General features: G+C 44.2%; 1 protein-coding gene across 3 annotated transcripts in view; it reads left to right on the plus strand.

Moving 5' to 3' along the window:
- Positions 1-5,964: 5,964 nt before the first annotated feature.
- RANBP9 (RAN binding protein 9) overlaps positions 5,965-19,974 on the plus strand; it is a 63,778-nt gene continuing 49,768 nt past the window's right edge. For 2 of the 3 annotated variants that reach the window (XM_024217373.2, XM_024217365.2), the window contains exon 1: positions 14,504-14,582. Coding sequence is in view for 1 of the 3 variants with exons in the window: in XM_024217357.3 (XP_024073125.2) it covers positions 6,108-6,516; positions 14,471-14,582 (521 nt within the window). In the remaining 2 variants the exon portion in view is untranslated. Of the gene's footprint in view, positions 6,517-14,470; positions 14,583-19,974 lie in introns of those variants that run through there. The other variant, XM_024217357.3, reaches the window with a different exon arrangement.

Below are 19,974 nucleotides of genomic sequence, written 5' to 3' on the forward strand. Positions count from 1 at the left end.
TGAACAAAACATTAGAGTTGTTCTTTCAAAAGCTTACTACTGAACATTGACTTAATACAGCTTTGAAATTTGACTATGCAAAGAAAAATGCTGCTTTTAACCATCTTAATTTAAATGAAGCAAGCACAGAAACAGTTTTCTTACTTTGTCAAATCTTTTTTAAAAACTTTCCGTTTTATTTTTTTAGTAGTTTATGTTTAACATGGTACTGTACTGTTCTTTTCTTTTGGTCTCTGCTGCTGCCTTATTGTGTACTTCCAAATGAGGTGTGTGGTTGACCGGTCAGTTCGTAATTCTGGTGTTCATAACTCTGAGGTTCTACTGTATGTTGGGGAAAAAAGGGTGGGGTGAGTAGTGAGGTGGCAAAAGTTGCTGATGACGCAACGTTATTTAGGTTAGTCAAAACCAGCAGGGACTGTAAAGAACTTCAGGAAGGCCTAAGAAAGCTAGATGAATGGACAACATGATGACAAATGACATTCAAGGTCAATAACTGCAAGGTACTGCATATTGGAGGGAAAAATGTAAATTTCTTAGTTAATTTAGAACCTCACAAGGTAAGTATCAGCCCAGGAAGGGGACTTGGGCATCACTATAGACATCTTGGGGAAGAGGCTCAATATGCAGCTGCATTCAAAAAGCAAACAAGATGTTAGGATACATAAGGAATGAGAATAATACAGAAAATATTATAATGCCTTTATCGTGTGGCCTCACCTGGAATACTGTGTGTGTGTTGCTGCTCACTCCATATCAAAAAGGATATGAGAAGAATGAGAGCAAGGGCAATTGGTCTTGTAGCACGAAGGATGACAAGAATGATTAGAGCAAGGTGGCTTTAGGTAATATCTTTTACTGGACCAACTTCTGTTGGTGAGAAAGACAACTCTTTTGAGAAGTTGGTCCAATAAAAGATATTACCTCGCCTACCTTATCTCTCTAATAGCCTGGGACTGACACAGCTACAACACCACTGCATACAAGAATGATTAGGAACATGGAAAAACTCTTATGTGAAGACAGATTGAAAAGACTGAGATTATTTACCTTAAAAAGGAGATGAATAAGATGGGAGATAGTAAAAGTATATTAAAATAATGAATGGGTAGAAAAGGCAGAGCAGGAACTTCTGCTCTCCCTGTCTCTTAGTACAGGAACAAAGGGACAGGCATAAAAAGGTTGCAAATTCAAAACGAATAAAAGGAAATACTTTTGCACACAACACATAATTAGACCACGGAACTCCTTGCCACAGGAAGTTGTTGAGGCCAAGACCTCAGGAAGATTCAAAAAGGGGCTGGGCAGTTGTATGGATAACATGAATATCCAGAATTAAAACAGTTACTGCTAACAAAAAATTAGAACATAAGAATGGCCATATGGGGTCAGAGCAATGGTCCATAGAGCCCAGTATTATGTCTGCCAACAGTGGCCAATGCCAGGTGCCCCAGAGGGAATGAACAGAACAGGTAATCATCAAGTGATCCATCCCCTGTCACCCATTCCCAGCTTCTGGCAAACAGAGGCTAAGGTCACTTCAGAGCATGGTTTTCCATCCCTGCCCATCATGGCTAATAGCTATTGATGGACCTATTCTCCATGAACTATCTAGTTCTTTTTTGAAGCCAGTTATAGTCTTGGCCTTTAAAACATCCTCTGGCAAAGAGTTCCAAAGGTTGACTGTGCGTTTTATGAAGAAATTCCTCCTTTTGTTTGTTTTAAACCTGTTGCCTATTAATTGGGGATGCTAAATCATTAAACTTGTAAGGTTTAGGCCAGTTTCTGACTGTATGGGCAATCAGGATAAGATGTAATGTGGGGGTCCCTGTGCTGGCATGGTGTTCTTACATTTGCCTCTGAAGCATCAGGTACTGGCCACTGTCTGAGACAAGGTAATGGATTACATGGATCTCAGATTTAATCTAGTATGGCAATTCATTTTTTACCTCTGTCCTAGATGTTTCTATTTGTGTGTTTTTATTAATTGGAGATGCAGCAGGGTTGGTTTTTGTTATTGTTGTTGTTGTTGTTAATGGCATTTCTGCTTTCTTTCCATTTGATCAAAAAACCCTAAACCAAAAACTGTAGTTGCTAGAGACCATATATACAGAGCCCTCACATATGTCAGAGGTACATTTTATAACTCTGACCCATGTCATGTGACTAGATACAGGAAATAATAATTAGTCTCTTACCAGCATTCCTGAATGCAATACCTTTATTACACCACTGCCACCCAGAACTATGGAGTGAAGATTATCTCCTCTTTTAATTTCCTATTTTCATTCTTGTCTTGAGCCACTGCCAACTTAAAGTCTTGCTATCTAAAATAATTTATTTAAGATTTGTTTCAGGTACTCTGCGTGCACTTGAGCCTCCCCTCCAATACTTATGGCTTTCAAATTTTTCTGTTTCTTAAATGTTTTCTAAGTAGCTGTGTGAGAGACTTGCACAGGTAGCTGACTAACTACTTGACTACAATGAAACTAACTATTCAAAGCACTGTCAAAACCACAAAGTAAACACATGGGAGAAATAAGAAAAATTTCCCCCCTCCCTCTTTAATCCAGGAGTTCTCAAACTTTCTCATAGTATGGACTATTTGCTAAAAGAAAGATTGTATGCAGTGTTGTTGTAGCCATGTTGATCCCAGGATATTAAAGAGAGAAGGTGGTAATGTAATATCATTTATTGGTAGGGCCCTACCAAATTCATGGTCCATATTGGTCAATTTCATGGTCATAGGATTTTAAAAATCGTAAATTTAATTATTTCAGCTCTTTAAATCTGAAATTTCATGGTGTTGTAATTGTAGGGTCCTGACTCAAAAAGGAGAGTTTTTTTTGGGGGGGAGGGGTTTGCAAGGTTATTGTAGGGAGGCAGGGCTGTCCCTAGCCATTTGGGTGCCCTACGCAGCCCCCCCAGGCCTCCCTCCTCCAGGGTCGGGAGGCAGGAGCTGTGGGGGACACTTTTGGGGCCCCCGCAGGCTCAGAGTGGGCCGGGGGGCCAGGAGCAGCCGCCTGCTCTGCTTCCCTTGCCCCCGCCCCAGCCGTGTCGCTCAAGGGAGGGGGCTTGGGAAGGGATCGCCACCCTGCACTCACTGGCAGCAGCGGAAGCAGAGCAGCCCGGCCCCAGCCCACTCCACTCTGCCTGCTCCCAGCAGTGGCGCTCCGCTTCCTGCCACTGCTGAGTGCAGGGGGGGACCTTTCCCCAACCCCCCCCCCCACACACACACAAGCAACACGGCTGGGGCCGGGGCAAGGGAAGCAGAGCGGAGCGGGCTGGGGTCGCGTCGCGTCGCTCTGCTTCCCGCCTCCGGCGAGTGCGGGGGACGATCCTTTCCCCAAGCTCCCTGCACTCACCAGCAGCAGGAAGCGGAGCGACGCGGCTGGGAGCTGGCGGAGTGGAGCAGGCTGGGGCATGTCGGTCCGCTTCCCGCCGCTGTCCGTGAGTGTGTGTGTGGGGATCTTTCCCTAGCCCCTCCCTCCCCCAGCTACACGGCTGGGGCAAGGGAAACGGAGTGGGCTGGGGCCATGTTGGTCCGCTTCCCGCTGCTGCCGGTGAATACGGGGTGGCTGGGGGAAGAGGTGGAATGGGGGTGTGCCGGGGGCAAAGCAGGGCGGAAGGGTAAGAGGTGGGGCGGAGGGAGTTGTCTTGGGCCCCACACACCCCTAGGGATGGCCCTGCCCCTTGCAGTGGGCACAGCCCACAGTGGGGGACGGCCGAGGGATAGGGCTGGTCACCGGGGCTGGTGCTGCTACGTATGCAGCATGCAGCTGCCTAGGGCACCATGAAATTTGGGGCAATTTGGTGCCCTAAATTTCATGGTGCCCTACACAGCTGCGTATGCTGCCTATACCTAAGGACAGCCCTATAGGGAGGGTTGCAGTACTGCTACCCTTACTTCTGCATTGCTCCCGGCAGCAGTGCTGCCTTCAGAGTTGGGCAGATGGAGAGCGGAGGTGGCTGGCTGGGAGCCCAGCTCTGAAAGCAGCACCCTGCTAGCAGCAGCGCAGCAGTAAGGATGGCATGGTATGGTATTGCCACCCTTACTTCTGTGCTGCGGCTAGCAGGCGCTGCCTTTAGAGCTGCCAACAGCCGCTGCTGTTCAGCCACCCAGCTCTGAAGTCAGCACAGAAGTACGGGTGGCAATACTGCAACTCCCCTAAAATAACTTTCCCTCCCCCCCCCCCCCCACTCCCTTTTGGGTCAGGACCCCCAATTTGACCAGCGCTGGTCTCCCCTGTAAAATCTGCATAGTATAGGGTAAAAACACACAAAAGACCAGATTTCACAGTCCGTGATGGGTTTTTCATGGCCACGAATGTGGTAGGGCCCTATTTATTGGATTAACTTCTATTGGTGAGAGAGACAAGCTTTTGAGTTCCACAGAACTCTTCTTCAGGTCTGGGATAGATACTCCCAGTGTCACAGCTAAATACAACCTTGAGCAGACAGAATATGTGCTAACTACTTATGCCAGTGGTTCTCAGCCCATGGCTCGCGGGCCACTTGAGGCCCAATCAGCACATAGCTACAGCCCATTGACATCCTCATGGCCATACAGATAGTTACATATATAGTGTTTGGATGCAGCTCACATAACATAGAGAGCTGCATATGCAGCTCGCAATGGTAAATAGGTTGAGAACTACTGACTTACGCTAAATTAAGGGACCATTCCAGGTGAAATGGCCTGTTAACACTTCTGTAGTCATAGGACAAAAATGAGGTTAGTGGGTTACAGATTGTTGTAATAAACCATAATCCAGTATCTTTATTAAGACAATGATTTTTAGTGTCAGCCAAAGTTATGAATGTAAGCTCCCAGGCTCATCCTTTGAAACTGTTATGTTGTAGGTTGCCCTTGAGGATGAGGACTGATGGGTCAGATATGGAGTGAGCGCTTTGTGAATAGCTGTAGTATGAATGTATTGAATTTTAGTACCTGGAACCAGGGAGAAAAACCCACTCTATGGGAGGAGCAACTCTTGTAGACCACAAGGAAGTACTCACTCCATGGGCCATAGTTTAGGAATTGATATTCTAATTTCTTTCATATACAATAATCAAAGGTGTTCCTTGTAATAACTGTAGATTATTTTTTTCCTGACAATCTAAGAGGTATCATTCTTTTAAGATCAAATACATGCTAAGCAACAAATGCCTAGACCCGTCCACAGAACAGTGTTATCCTTTGCAGAGCAGAAGGCTCCTTGCCTGAAATCAACAAGCCCAGTCTATAAAATAGGATTCTTGGACAGTAGCACCCTGAGACAAGTGTGATCGTATTAACGCCTGTGAAGGGTGCTGGCTGCCACTAGTACAGCAGGGCAGTTCCCTCCCTCAGTCCCCCAAGACTGTGCCTCACTCTACACAAGCCTGCATGGGGCTGCTTCACCCCCAGGACTGCTCGATCCCACCCCTCTTGGCTCAGGGGGTGACAGTGGGCTGAGGATTTTTGCTGGCGTCGGTGGAGCTGAAGACCGCCGTCCCTCCTCCAGGCAGTCGCTCGTAGCCTGAGCTAGTCCCTGCTCAGTCCCCTCGGCCAAGCAGGACCGGGAGAGGAGGGTCCCAGGCTCGGAGGAGGCTAAGACCATGGCAAACATGCAGCCCTCCCTTGCAGCAGCCACGCTTTGCACTAGCCCCGGTGCAGCAGCACCGCGCGGCCCAGACTCCTTCGCCTTCACGCCTTCTCTCGTGCAGGAGCGGATTGGCCACCGCCCTCGCGCCCTGTGATTGGCGGAAGCTCCTCCTCCGCCTCGCGCCGCCGCGGGGAGCTGCTCAGCTGATCCGGGACGTTCCACCGCAGCAGCAGCAGCGTCTGGCGCCGGCCTGGGGACCAGCCGCGGCGTCTCGCGCTCTCACCCCCTCCCCTCTGTCTTGCGCAGCGGCCCGATCTCGAGCCCACCGCGCGCGCCCCCTCCCCACTAGCCCCGGGTCTGTAACCGCCGCCTTCCTCCCCCCTCCCCCGACTCCGGTTCCGGGCTGCCCGTCTAAACCGCCCCCCTCCCCGCCTTGCTCCGCAGTGCCCGGGCCTGCCCGCCGCGCCCGCCCCGGAGACCGTCCGCAGACAGCCGCCGCAGCAGGAGGTGGCGGAGGCCGGGATGTCCGGGCAGCAGCAGCAGCTTCCGTTGACGGCGGCTCCCCAGGCCTCGGGGATCGCCGCCCCCGCCGCTAGCGCCGGCCCCGCTCCGGCCTCGGCCCCGGCGGCCGCCGCGCTACTGCTCCACCCGCCGCCTCCCCCGCCACCGGCCACCGCGGCCCCGCCGCCTCCCCCGCCCGCCGCCGGGCCCCTGCCCGCCCTGGGCCTGCCGGCGGGGAGCAGCGCCCCGGCCGCCTTCCCGCACGGGGACCCGGCCCTCAACGAGCAGGAGAAGGAGCTGAAGCGGCGGCTGAAGCGGCTCTACCCGGCCGTGGACGAACAGGAAACACCGCTGCCCCGCTCCTGGAGCCCGAAGGACAAATTCAGCTACATCGGCCTCTCGCAGAACAACCTGCGGGTGCACTACAAAGGTGAGAGCCCGGCCCGCCGGGGGGCGCCCGCCCTGGGCTGGATGCAGGGCCCGGCCCCACCGTGGGGGCGCCCCCTTCTGTCCACCTCCCGCCTGGACCCGGGGCCCTCTCCCCCATGGCGCCGGGAGCTAGGCCACGTCTCTCTCTATGTAGACGCACACATCCTGGGGGTGAGGGGAGCATGTACACATGCAGTCCCCATGGGGCCCTTTGCCCAGTTCCCTGGAGGAGGGGGACTTGGGCTCCTGGCTTCTCACCTCAGTGCCCCTTCTACTTAAGTCTACTCTCCTACTGGGTTCCCTCCTCACCTGGGTGGAAATCTCTCTTGGGAAAGGCACCAGCTTGATCGGGGAGAAGACATAACAAAAAATAACTCTTTCTGGAATCTGCTAAAGAGTTTACATTACCGGGGGTGATGATCCGGATTCCCCGTTTTCCCCCTCCCCCTAATATAAACCTGTGGGAGAGGAGGGGAAAGGCCCATCAGATCTTTTCTCCTTTCTCACTCTGGATTTTTGGGATGGGGGGGCTATAAACTAGTAGACTTCCTCAGCCTGTCGATTCTGCTATCAAACGAGTTTGAGGACAACCAGGAGAATAAAGCAGATTCGGCTTGGTGTCATGTCTAGCTACAAAAATAAGCAGGATGAAATGCTTTTTGTCTAGAAATGGAGCGAACAAGGGTTATAGGGAGTTATAAGATCAGTAAATGTAAAACTACTAAACACGGAAATGTCAGGGAGGGGAAGCCACAGAGAAAACACATTTTGATTTGTAGGAAATGAAACATTTATGAAATAATAGAATTAAAAGTAGTCCCTGATTATAGTCCCTGTATAAGTACTATACATAATGTTGAGAGTAGTAGTGTGGGTAATATTCAAGATTAATTTAAAATGTAGGAGAAAATAATCTCATACTTTGTGCTCAGGTTTCTCACAGATCAGTTTACAGTATTGTAAGGCTTTTATTTCAGAAGAAAAGATATACAAATTACATATGCTCATGTAAATCAGCCAGAGATAACAATAAAGTACTTTAAGTATTGGTTGTTGAGAAAATGTCATATAAGCTAGAAACATGAGTTCACCCTGACCTGAAAAAACACACATCTGGCATTCCACGCCCAAGTCCTAAAGTAGAAGTGCTTCAGATTAAAAGCAGCTTCTGGGTTGGCAACCAAGGCGAGGTCAGATTGTAGTCAAAATGAGTATGGGGGCGGGGAGGAATAACCCTAAAGCCTTGTGGTTACCCTTTTTCAGAGTTTACAGAGGTGAAGCTCAAGTGAATTCTTGAGAAACATTTTACAGTTGATTCAAACAGGAGGAAGATGGCAACACAAAACACAAATCATATGATTTGGGTGCCCAGAAAGGTTAGATGTATTCTGTAAAATAACCTACAATAGACAGGTCCTAATCTATATTAAATGCAAAATATTCATTTTAAGTAACTCAAAGTTTGATGCAAACATACAAAAGCCAATAAATTTGGTAAGCCTTATTTTAGGCTTTTTGGTTTGTATTTTGTTTGGAGGACACCTAGAGTAAGTTACTATTCACAGTATGTCCTGATATTTGAGTTTTCTGGCTTTTGTTTGGATTTTTATTACTTTGATATTTTTAGGAGTATTTTGTGTGTACTGGGATCTGGTTGCTGTAAAGATTCTCATAGCGAGGGTGTAGCTTTATGGTTAGCAAGTCCTCCCACTTGTATTTTTGTTTTTTGCTGTGTGTTTTAAATAATAGTTTATAATCAGGTAGATATAGAATCTTTCTGATCTGTTTTAATGTGATAATATAGTTGTTTTTCTCTTTGCCCTATTCCTCATCCCTCCCACCAGCAGGATGTAACCATGTGTTTTTGAAACGTGGGCGACTACTTAGTGAACATTGGGCACTCGAAAACTAGGGAGATAGTTGCCATAAAAGTACATTGACTAAGTTGTGTCACCAATTACTGTTAACTTAATCTTACTTGACAATGCGGGGGTTAAGGATGAATAGACTACTAGGGGTCACCAGACTAGTCCAGGGGAACGTGGATCAGAAGTGGAGTGGGTGAGGGGCAACTGTAATACACATAGCCTCCTCTCCGTCCTTTAACTGAAATGTGCTATATTATTAAAGCAGTGAATGGCTCCTTGAAAACTGCCCATCTTTTCCCTCCCTGTTCCATTGTCACCTTTAATTTTGGCCTGGTCTACACTAAGAATTTACATTGGTATAGCTGTGCCATTGTAGTGTTTTAAGTGTAGACAAGCCGGTAGAGGGGCATTGGAGTAGCTCCTATATAGGCTGGTAGCCCAAGCTTTGCTTCTTTGCTTTTGCAACTTTTGGCTAAGCTATGAGTGGCACCAACAGACACCACCCCCACTTCTGTGTACCTATTTGTGAGGGGAGAACTAAAAGAAAATAAATGAGAAAAAAACAAAACATTAAGAGACAAAAACAAGCAAGACAAAACAAAAAGAAAATAGGTCAGGATGGAGAATGGATGATGGAAATAAGGAAAGATGGTATCAGCTGTGTTCTTGCATTGTATAGAATGTCACCCATTGCAAAACAATTTCAAATAGGGCTCCAATTAAAGAAAAGGTTCAGCCTCTCTAATTTTGTAAAGTGCTGGCACAGGCAGTAAGTACACCTTCAGCTATCTAGGCAATGGGGAAAGAACAGGAGATTGTGTTTGTTTTTGTAAAGATTTTGATTGGCACATTTGGATTGGGGCGAGATTTGTGGGATCCTCCATCAGTCCACTTGAAAAATAGATACAGTCGAGAAGCATACAAGACTAAAAAAAATGACTCCCTTAGAATCATAGGGTTGGAAGTGACCTCAGGAAGTCATCTAGTCCAATCCCCAGCTGAAAGCAGGACCAACACCAACTAAATCATCCTTCTTCCTCTGTCTTGTTTTTGTATCTTAAACACATTTATTTAAGCTTCCTCTGTTGCCCCTGCAACATTCTGATAGAATCAACTTTTCTGGAGGCATTTGTTCCTTATCTGTGAGTGGCACTGTTCTGATAACATCATTTTTTCCCCCCCAAACATTTTCCCTCTTCTTTTCCCTTCCACCTGTTTCTTTCACTTTTGTTTCCCCTCCTGTTTAATATCCCAAGTGAACTTGCCTCTCTGATGGGAGGTTTTCTTTGTGAAATATTGAAGATGAAGGGAAGAAGAGAGAAGTAAGTTAAAGGTAGGAAAATCCTGCCATCGAGTGAGCTGTATGGAAAAAATGTAGAGGTCAGTATGTCATTTGCAGGCCATATTTTGACCTCCCAGATATTAGTGTGCAATATCTTAAAATCCTAACATGCCTATGAAAAAAATAATTGTGTGAAAAAGCCACAATCAGTCTGTCCTCTGATTATTTTTTCAGATCACTTAATAATTTGAACATACTGACATATTGCCAGATTTGAGGCTTTTGTTTTCTTTGGTTTATGAGAAAAAGGAAATCCATACCTCTGATGGAATTTGAGGGTTTGTAATTTTCCTGCCCACCACCAGATAGTCCATACAGAGCTTCAGGTAGACAATATCTTCTGCCAGCCTTGACAGTTGTGCTGCTTCATTCTGCATGAATAGCATTCACTGGATCATTGTCTTTTTGTCAGCCTACTGTAGAGCACTTGAACTAATCAAATCTGTCTCAAAAGCAGATATTGGTTACCAGGTCAAGGTGCAAGAGGAAGGACTACAGTCTGATGGCATTAAGATGATGAAAACATGCCTTGAGCATACTTTCTCAGGGGCAAACAAAAATCAAAGATCACTGCCAAAACTGAACAACATTGTCCATCTGAAACATACCCTCATAAAAATGGTGAGACTGTGTGTGAGGGGAGCATCTAGCTGTCCTCACATCACCTATCAGAACCAGCATAATTTCTTCCCAGAACTTCTGAATCAGTCATTCAGTTATGTATTTCAGAAATTCCGATTCTTAATTCTATAGTTTTGTCAAGGTTTAGACACACAAAAAAATACATATATGGGCATCGGTAATACCTCACCTATGTTTCTTAAATTGGTCACAAAATAAATATAAAATAGGAATAAGCTGAAATTAAGCCCTCTGGAACACCGCAAACTATTTACATGTTGATTAGAATTGACCTAGCACTATTTACATTGATTACTTAGACTTTTCTTGGTATATCTTCATAAACGAGAAAGGCAAAACCATTTCAGAAAAACATGTTTCTGTCAACTTTCTAATATACCTTTCATTGTCATCTAACAGTCCTTAGCTGAAGGTGAGAACGTTAATCAGACATAAAGGTCCATTTTTATAGGGTAAAGGCCACAACAAAATGGAATTACTATGAAAATACGATCTTTAAATTATTGATTTAAATATTTTTAAAATTTTTGTTCATTCGCAGTAAAATGTGAAATGAAAATGTTCCAGTGATCTTCTAACATGTTAATGTTTACTGAAACTAACTGATAGTTATGTTTTCTAATACTGTGTATGTGATCATAAGCCAAAAAGTAGCACAGGATTTAATTGCAAAGATAATCATAAAGAGATTTACCTAAATAGACAGGAAAAAACCATAAGCGGTACAGTTTTTAAAACAAAAAATCAGTTGGTTTGTTTTTTAATTTGCTGTTTCCTAAAAACAGACTTCATTTAGGTCACCTGTGTGGTGATTGCCTAAACAAAATGGGCAAAAATGATACAATTTGAATAAATAGCCATCAATAGGATTTTTTTCAGTGAGGCTTTGGCGAATAGATATTAACCACACCTTTGTTGACAGTGCAGTCTTTTCTTTCCATGTAAAGACAAGTCCTCTCTGAATTGCCTCTAATGCCAAGTTAAAAATCTTCTAGCTGACTTCCAGTGCATCCAGTTGTATATCTATATTTCCCTAATAAACAAAAGGGAAGGATCTGGTTGTGGTAATCCTGAATAGTTTTTCCAGGACCACTTGAAGTACCACCAAACCAACATTGTGCAAGAATGGCAAAGTGACTCTGTTTTGATTGCCATTGTAACACAGACAGCAAAGTTGGGATCTAATTTTGCCTGATTAAAACCAAGTGTAATCTGTGGAAGAAATTGAAGTAAGACAGTATTCAACAGACCATTTTTTGGTCTCATTAAAACCTTTCCCCATTTGTTTACTGAGAGTAGTTTTGTTCTTATTTCTCTCTCAGCTGGCTCACAGTTGTCTGCTAAAACTAACAAAAATCAGATTTTGGAACTATATCTATATAAGCTGTATTTAAAGAGTGTAAGGTCATGCATAGCTTTGTCCAGATGGGTACTCCCATTGACTTAAGTAGGACTATTTTACTCAGTGTTTGTGAAGGTATGTGCTTAGAGCAGTGGTTCTCAAACTGGGGGTCAGGACCCCATTCTAATTGCGTCGCCAGGGCTGGCATTAAACTTGCTGAAGCCCAAGCCCCACCACTTGGGGCCAAAGCTTGATACCCGCTGCCTCAGGCTTTGGCTTCAGCACTGGGTAGAGGGGCTCAGGCTAGAGGACCCCCCGGGCCAGGGCTGAAGCCCCCCGGATCCCCCAGGGCAGCAGGGCTTGGGGTTCGGCTTTGGCTCTCTTCTTCCCCCCCCCCCCCCATCCCCCTTTGCCCAGGGCAGCAAGTCTCCGGCAGGCTCAGGCTTCGGTCCCCACTTCTGGGGTTGTGTAATAATTTTTGTTGTCAGAAGGGGGTCGTGATGCAATGAAGTTTGAGAACTTGTGGCTTAGAGCTTTGCAGGATTGAGCCTACATATTACATTTTTGAAAGCTTAAAAATGTCATTTTCAGTAGATGCTAAATTATGTTCCAACTGGCTTTTTCAAATGTGATTTTTTTTTATGCTTAGATTTTTTTTTTTACACTGTTTTACTTCAGAACCAATTTTCAATTTGTAAATGCCCGAAAAGTCTTTAAGGTAATCAACAGGAATGTCTAGCTGCTATAATAAAAGCAGGAAGCCCTATTCATAGAATGTTGTAGCCTCCAAATTTTTACAACATTTTTGGACAAAGTCAAAGTTTAAACTTGAAAAAGTTAGTTATTGTAATTAGTTGTCTGTAACCTCTCCTACAAAGTAAAACTAAAACCTGTAGTGGATGGCAGTGAAACTGCTGTGTAAGATCCTATCTTTTTGCAGAAGATTTTTTTTTAAAGCTCTTAGTTAAATATTATAAATGTACACTTTAAAATTGTCATCCCGTGAAGACCCTTATGAAAAATAAACTAGAGATAGGCTATGATAGTCTTTAAAAATAAAGATCTCTACTTTAGGTAATGTAGAGAAAAATGTTGGGATGCTTTACAGATGTTCTTTAGAATGTTTGAGATACTCAGCTGACTGCATTACTTGCAGTGGAATTCACTGTCTAACGTGAGAACCATAGATAATCTGAGACAAAAAACTGTATTTAAAATTCAGCACCTACATAGGAACAATAAGGAAACTTTTGAAGGGACAGAAACTTGAAATGTCAGTTTTTAAAATGAGTTAGAAGTAGTTTGGGGTGCCACTTTCTCCTGAGTCTCCCTGGCAATAGTAGTGGCTTTACAGTTGCGTTTTCTTAGTTCATAAAATGTTTTTCTCTTCTGTTGTATGAAAGGCCCACACAAATAGCGGAAACTGACTTGAATATACAGTGGAAGCAGTTTAACTACAAAATCACTGTCAAATGCATAAAGTAAACTTGGGAACATATTTTTTCTGTAGTCAGTTCTTTGGTTTTACTTGCAACAGGTTGAAAAAAATTTTTTTTACACAAGTAATTTCTAAATAAATGGTACCACCTTTAAACAGGACAGTCAGAGTTCATGCTCTGCTCACAAGCTTCAGAGAGGTCCCTTTAAGGCTTTGGCTGCTTAATAGGCCCAAGGACTTCTGTATAGCCAAGTATGGCAACCTAATTTATGGCATCTAAACAATGAACTGCTAGCACTTAAGAACAAAACAAAAACTTATTCTGGAACTTCTAGAGCTGTAGATTTGCTTATTACTCTAATTGAATCAGCCTGGGATAATTATAACTTACCAGCATTGAGAAATACAATAAATGCATTCAGTCTTGTAATTTGAGTACATGGCAGGAGCATGACTTGACTGCAGAAAATAAATAAAGGCTATATATAAACTTCAGGAAAAAATCAATGTTGGATTATTCAAACAATTTTAGATAAAAAAAGAGGTTATTGACACTACTAAAGGTAGTACACAACTAGAAAATGAAAACAGTTGTCCAAGGCCAAAAATACAGAGACTAGGACTTCTTGCAGTAGCAGATTGATACAGCATTTGCTGTTTTGTAACAAAAAGAGTAGGATCTGTGTTTACTTATTTGAAGACTTTATGAGGTTAATGCATTGTTGAAATCAAAGAAATTCAGAACATGGAAATAAGCTACCTACTGTGCTGGCTATAAAGTAACTGACAGTTCTATTGTAGACAATAGTAACAAAATATCTTGAAATTGTTTAAAGAAATATAAGTATACCAAGCAGTAGATTAAAATCAACTGTATCACTTTTCAGTTTCTAAAAATCAGTAAATGCTGTGCAACTGAGAAGCCATGCAACGCTTTCAAGATTTATTATGTGGACTGTTGTCACAATCATATATCCACATTTTATTGCAAACAGAATGAATCTTGTTTTGTAATTGTTTGTTTTCAGATAACTGTAAAGCCTTTTTAAAGCAGCAGACATTGAGTACCTCTCTCAGCTTGTTTAGACAAGGGACAATGGCTAGCATATTCTAGAACACATTCATAAGAAAGAACATTGCTTCATATGCTGTTCCATACCCAAATAATGAGTCTGATCAGAAATTTTTTATGCACTGAAGTAAATTGACTACTCAAAGTAAATCCTTTATTTTGAATGACTGGCTTGTACACTGTCAAACTTGCACTTCTACAATTTACTAATTTAAAATATACTTTAGATTTTTAATGTGACTGTTTTGCAGGTCATGGCAAAACTCCAAAGGATGCTGCTTCAGTTCGAGCCACACATCCTATACCTGCAGCCTGTGGAATATACTATTTTGAAGTTAAAATTGTCAGTAAAGGAAGAGATGGGTAAGCATTGAATGTATCCGTTTGTTTTCATATTATTTTTCTGCCTTTCTGGAAGAGTTGCACTTTACATATTTCTACATCTCCATACCAGTTTTCATTTAATCAGTCTGATCGCTTCAAAGTCAAAACAGATTATTCAATTAAAAATACTTTATAGCAACTAGATGGCTCAGGAGATTGGTAACAATGCATATAGTGAGCTTTTCACCTCTCACCGTTTTAAAGCTAGCCTTCTTCATTACTGACCAGAAACTACCATCTGGCAGCCTGTGTTAGATGAATTAGTAGTCTTAGTTCATTTCCCAATAGTTAAGTGTCCTAGTTATAAAAAACACCATAATTAGCATCCTTGTTGGCAGTTTTGGCAGAGGAGTTATGGATTGAATGGCCACAAAGACTGAGCCTGCTCTCTTAGGTGTAGTGCTTTCACAATGTGGCGGAGGCATGTTGTCATGGCATGGTAACGGCACAGCTACCACCCAATACTGTCCATTGTGTGGCCAAATAGAGAAGTTTATTGTCTGGGACTGTCAATCCAGCACCTTTTTCAAGTACTGTATTAATTTAAAAAAGTAAATGACATTTGTGTATATTAAACTACTTGGCAATGAACTGTTGTTGAAAACATTTCAAATGTTAAATGTGCTGAGTAGATGTTTGGTAATTAAGCAATGACCCCATGGAAAGAACACAAGCTCTTGAACAGTTGAGCAAGTACAGCTGCTATTTTCCAGAGTGTTTTGGTTTGTGAAAGTCGTCGTGAGTCTCTCTCTTGTATCTCAGAACTTTTAGACTGCATTGCTTTATAAAAAGGCATATTATCTAACTAAGTCAGGTAAGGGCTTACTGGGAAAATTCTGAAGTGTGAATAAATAAAGGTGGGTTGGCAAATATGCCTCAATTATATGGGGAACATTTGTCTTTCATTTTTTGGTGGGGAAGTTCTAAAAGCAGTAGTGTATATATATATATTTTTTTGTTTGGGGGACTTTGGGAGACTGCCCACTATAACACTTTCGTGGTGTTGCTCTGACAAAAGGTGAGTAATCATTCTCCAATGTGGTTTAGTAACTATTGTGATAGCACCTGAGTAGGCCTGAGTAGTATTGGTGTTTCGTTGTTACAGGTGTTGTACAAGCACGTAATTGACTTTGAGGTGCCCTATGCCAGGAATTTTTTTTGACAGTTTTTTTTTCTCTTGCCAAGATTATTCAACTTCATTAAAGGTGTCAAGTACAGTTAATTTCACTTTGTCCCATCACTTCACCTTCTTTTTAAGGCACCAGCAAGTCCTCCTTGAGGTAATGGGTAACCTTTTGTCTACTGGTCAGAGCATTGACTAGATAGGGACATATTGGGACGACAGCCTCTCAACAGAATATGGAGCAAGGACAGGAAGCCAGTTGAGGGATTGTAGGAGGAGTTGGGGGATCAGAAGAGGAAGTTTACTAAAACAGTCTTTTGGATCGATGCATGGTGAGAGTTTAAAAGATTATTTACGGCATGTCAAGTGACTGCTAGTGCATGAACAAAGGTTTTGGCAGGGAGAATAGTGGGGAAAGAGTGGATTTTTGATTGAGTTAATGTGGAAGACGCAATGGAGACTGGATATGGGGTGGGAAGAGGTTAACAGTGAGTTATAAATCAGATTACACTGAGGTTGCAGGCCTGGGAGACCAGAAGGATAATAGTAGTCAGTGGAGATAAAGGAGTTAGAGGAGAGAAATATAATCAGTTTGGTTTTGGAATGATTAAATTTGAGATGATGGCTGCACATGAGGGTGCCCTAAAGTTTCCTCTTGGAAGCTTGGAGCTCTCTAAGACAACTTTTTGGCGTTCATGATGTGATGGCCTCTGTGGCTTACCTAACTCCTTCTGGCAGTTCAGCCATCCCACCTTGTTTTTCCAAGTGCCTGTCTCAGGGTGGCCTATAGACACCATACCTCCTGGACAGCTAGTGTCACCCCCTGGGAATCCGTGAGGGCCCTCCCTCTGCCTCCATATCTAGAGCCTCCTGAGGAAATTTTTGAGCAACAGGAGATTGGACTAGAAGAGGAGGCCACACCGCAATCTAATTTCTCTTCCTCCTCTCCAGACGAGGCAGTGATGCCCCCTCCTGCATCCATGGCAGAGGTTAAATGCTTTTTCAGGACCTTACAAAGAGGGTGGTGGATACACTGAAAATCCCTCTCGAGGAGGTGAAGGACACCCACCATAAGTTGCTGGACATTTTACATACATCCTCTTCGAGGATTGCCCTCCCCATCAACGAGGCCGCTTTTGGATCTGGCCAAGCTCATATGGTAAGCACCAGCACTGGCCACGCCGACATGTGAAAGAGCCAGCAAAAGGTATTATGTACCACTCAAGGATATAGCATTTCTCTTCTCTCACTTTTCGCCTGATTCCATCGTGGTGGATGCAGTGAACTCCAGTGGCCATCAGCATCACTCGAAATCCACCCCTTACGATAGGGACTGGAAAAGACTTGACTTGTTTGTGAGGAAGGCCTGCTCTTCTGCGAATTCTCAATTCCAAATTGCAAACTACCAGGCCCTAACGGACAAATAAAATCATATGAACTATGCCAAACTTAACACCTTTATTGACTACCTGCCAGAGTCACACAGAGACCGATTTCATGCCATCATTCATGAGGGACAGTTAGTGGAGAGAATAGCACTCTAGCCCGCACTAGATACCATGGATACTGTGGCCCGCTCGATTTCTACATCGGTTGTGATGCAACGGGTTTTGGGGCTGTTGAAGGAGGTTCAGAGGACCTCCCCTTTAAAGGCTCAAAACTGTAGATAAAACCAATGCCTCACTCTACACTCTGAAAGACTTTAGGGCCACACTACCGTCACTGGGATCTATATACCTGGACATTTAAGAAAAGGAAATTTAGTCCTCAGTCTTCTCATAAATCACATCTGACCCAGTACACGCCACAGCAGAAAATGTCCAAATTTCAGAGGTGCAGACCATCAGGTCCTCCATCCTCCATGTCACAGCCTTCCACCTCAAAACACCAGTTTTGACACGTTGGTCACGGCCCTGAAAGATCACTAACAACACCACCAGCTACAACTTTCTGATCTCTCATATCCCTTTGGATGCTGCCTTGGTCTGTTACGTCAAAATTGGGAACACACAATTTCCAAACCCCCATCTGTCAGATATTATCTCCAATGGGTATGCTATTCATTTAACCCCCTCTCCCCGCCCCTCCTCAGGCACCCTTCTCACAAGAGACTGTTAAGATAGGAAATAGGCATAGATCTCAGAGCATTGAACAAATTTGTGAAGGCTCAAAAATTCAAGATGGTCACATTAGCAGCGATTGCTCCATCTCTGGAACAGGGAAATTTGTTCTCCGCCCTCGACCTCCAGGATGCCTATTTCCACATATCAATTCTGCCATCCCACAGATGATTCCTCTGGTTTCCCCTAGGTCAGGACCATTACTAGTACAGAATACTCCCCTTCGGCCTTTCATTGGCTTCCAGAGTATTCTTCAAAGTCCTCTCCTTAGTAACGGTTCGCCTATGCACCTTGGGGGTCATGATCTACCCATACTTGGATGACTGTCTCCTCAGAGACCCACTCCTTCGATGATGCCCTATGGGCCACTCACGGGACTATGGAAATATTCACGAAGCTAGGGCTACAAATCAATGTCCAAAAGTCAACCTTAACTCCAGTACAGTGTTCAGAGTTTGTAGGGGCCAATCTCTACTCCCTGCAAGCGAAAGCGCTCCTTCCGCAACACAAATTTCACAGTCTGTCCACACTCATAAGTTCAGGCCAGTCAATAGACATCAGCCAGGCATTGGCTCCAGCTTCTGGGGCACATGGCGGCTGGCACTTTTTTAGTATCTCATGCCAGACTATACGTGAGGTGTATTCAGACATGGTTCAAATTGGTTCACGGACCAAACAAAGACAGGTTAGACAAACCTCTCTTGATGCCCTCCAGGATCAAAGACTCCCTGGATGGGTGGAAAGACCCAGCAAATGTTTGCACAGGGGTCTTGTTTGCACACCCCACACCCCTGACATTACTTCTCACTATGGATGCGTCCCTTATAGGTTGGGGAGCACATATCAACAACCTCATGACTCAAGGCAAGTGGTAGTCTATGGAGAGGACTCTCAACATCAACCTCCTTGAACTCGGAGCAATTGGGAACACTTTTGCTCTCTTTCTTCCACTGGTCAGAGTATGCACATGAAGATCATGACAGATGACATAGCGTGCATGTACTACATAAAGCGTTGGGGGCGCCAGATCATCCTCCTTATGCACAGTAGCACTAAAGCTATAGAACTGGTGCATTCACTACAGTGTTCTAATATCAGCAGCCTACCTACTGGGAGATGCAGAATATAATAGCAGACAGTCTCAGTTGCAAGTTCTCACATGACCATGAGTGGGAAGTGAACCCAGCAGTACTCCACAGCATATTCTATCAATGGGGGATACCAACAATAGACTTGTTCGCTACTTACCTGAACAGGACATGCTCACACTATTGCTCCAGGGCTTGCCTCGAACAGCACTCATTAGGGGACACACTTCTTCCATGGGACAAGGACCTTCTATATGCCTTCCCCCATTCCCTTTGCTGTTGAAAGTCCTGTTAAACATAAAAAGGGAAAAAACAAACATCATGCTGATTGCTCCCATCTGGCCGAGACCGATGTGGTACCCATACTGTCACAGCTTGCGACATGTCCACAGATCCCTACTCAACCCACACATTACCTTCTCTCACAGAACAAGGGACACAGTCTTCATCCCAACCTGTGGATGTTCCGGCTCAAGGCTTGGCTCGTTCATGGTTCCAACATGGTTCTTGCTCTGAGGAGATAGAGGAAACGCTACTATACAGTAGAAAATCTGCTACCTGTCAAACTTACCTGAAAAAGTGGACTAGGTTTCAGGTTTGATGGAATTCCAGACAAATTACCCCAGCATCTTCTTCTCTCCCCAGGGTGTTGGACTACATGCTGGATCTCAAGAGGTCGTCAGGGCTGTTCCTCGGTTCGCTCAAAGTACACCTGGCAGCCATAGTGACTTTCCATTAACAAGTAGAGGGTTACTCAGTTTTCTCACACCCAACCACAAAGAGATTCTTCAAGGGCACAGTGAACCTCTTTCCCCAACCCAGACATCCCACTCCAGTGTGGGACCTAAATCTAGTTTTAAAGAACCTTGCTCACATACTGTCAATGAAGATAGCATTTCTGGTAGTCATACCTCAGCAAGGAGAATAGAGAAAATAGTGGCACTAATGGCATATTCCCCCCCACCCCATTTACAGTATTCTTTAAAGACAGGGTTACTCTTAGGTCATACCCAAAGTTCATCCCCAAGATGACCTCGTCT

Source organism: Terrapene carolina, unplaced genomic scaffold (assembly GCF_002925995.2).
Source record: "Terrapene carolina triunguis isolate 2854851 unplaced genomic scaffold, T_m_triunguis-2.0 Scaffold58, whole genome shotgun sequence".
NCBI classification, from domain to species: Eukaryota; Metazoa; Chordata; order Testudines; family Emydidae; genus Terrapene; species Terrapene triunguis.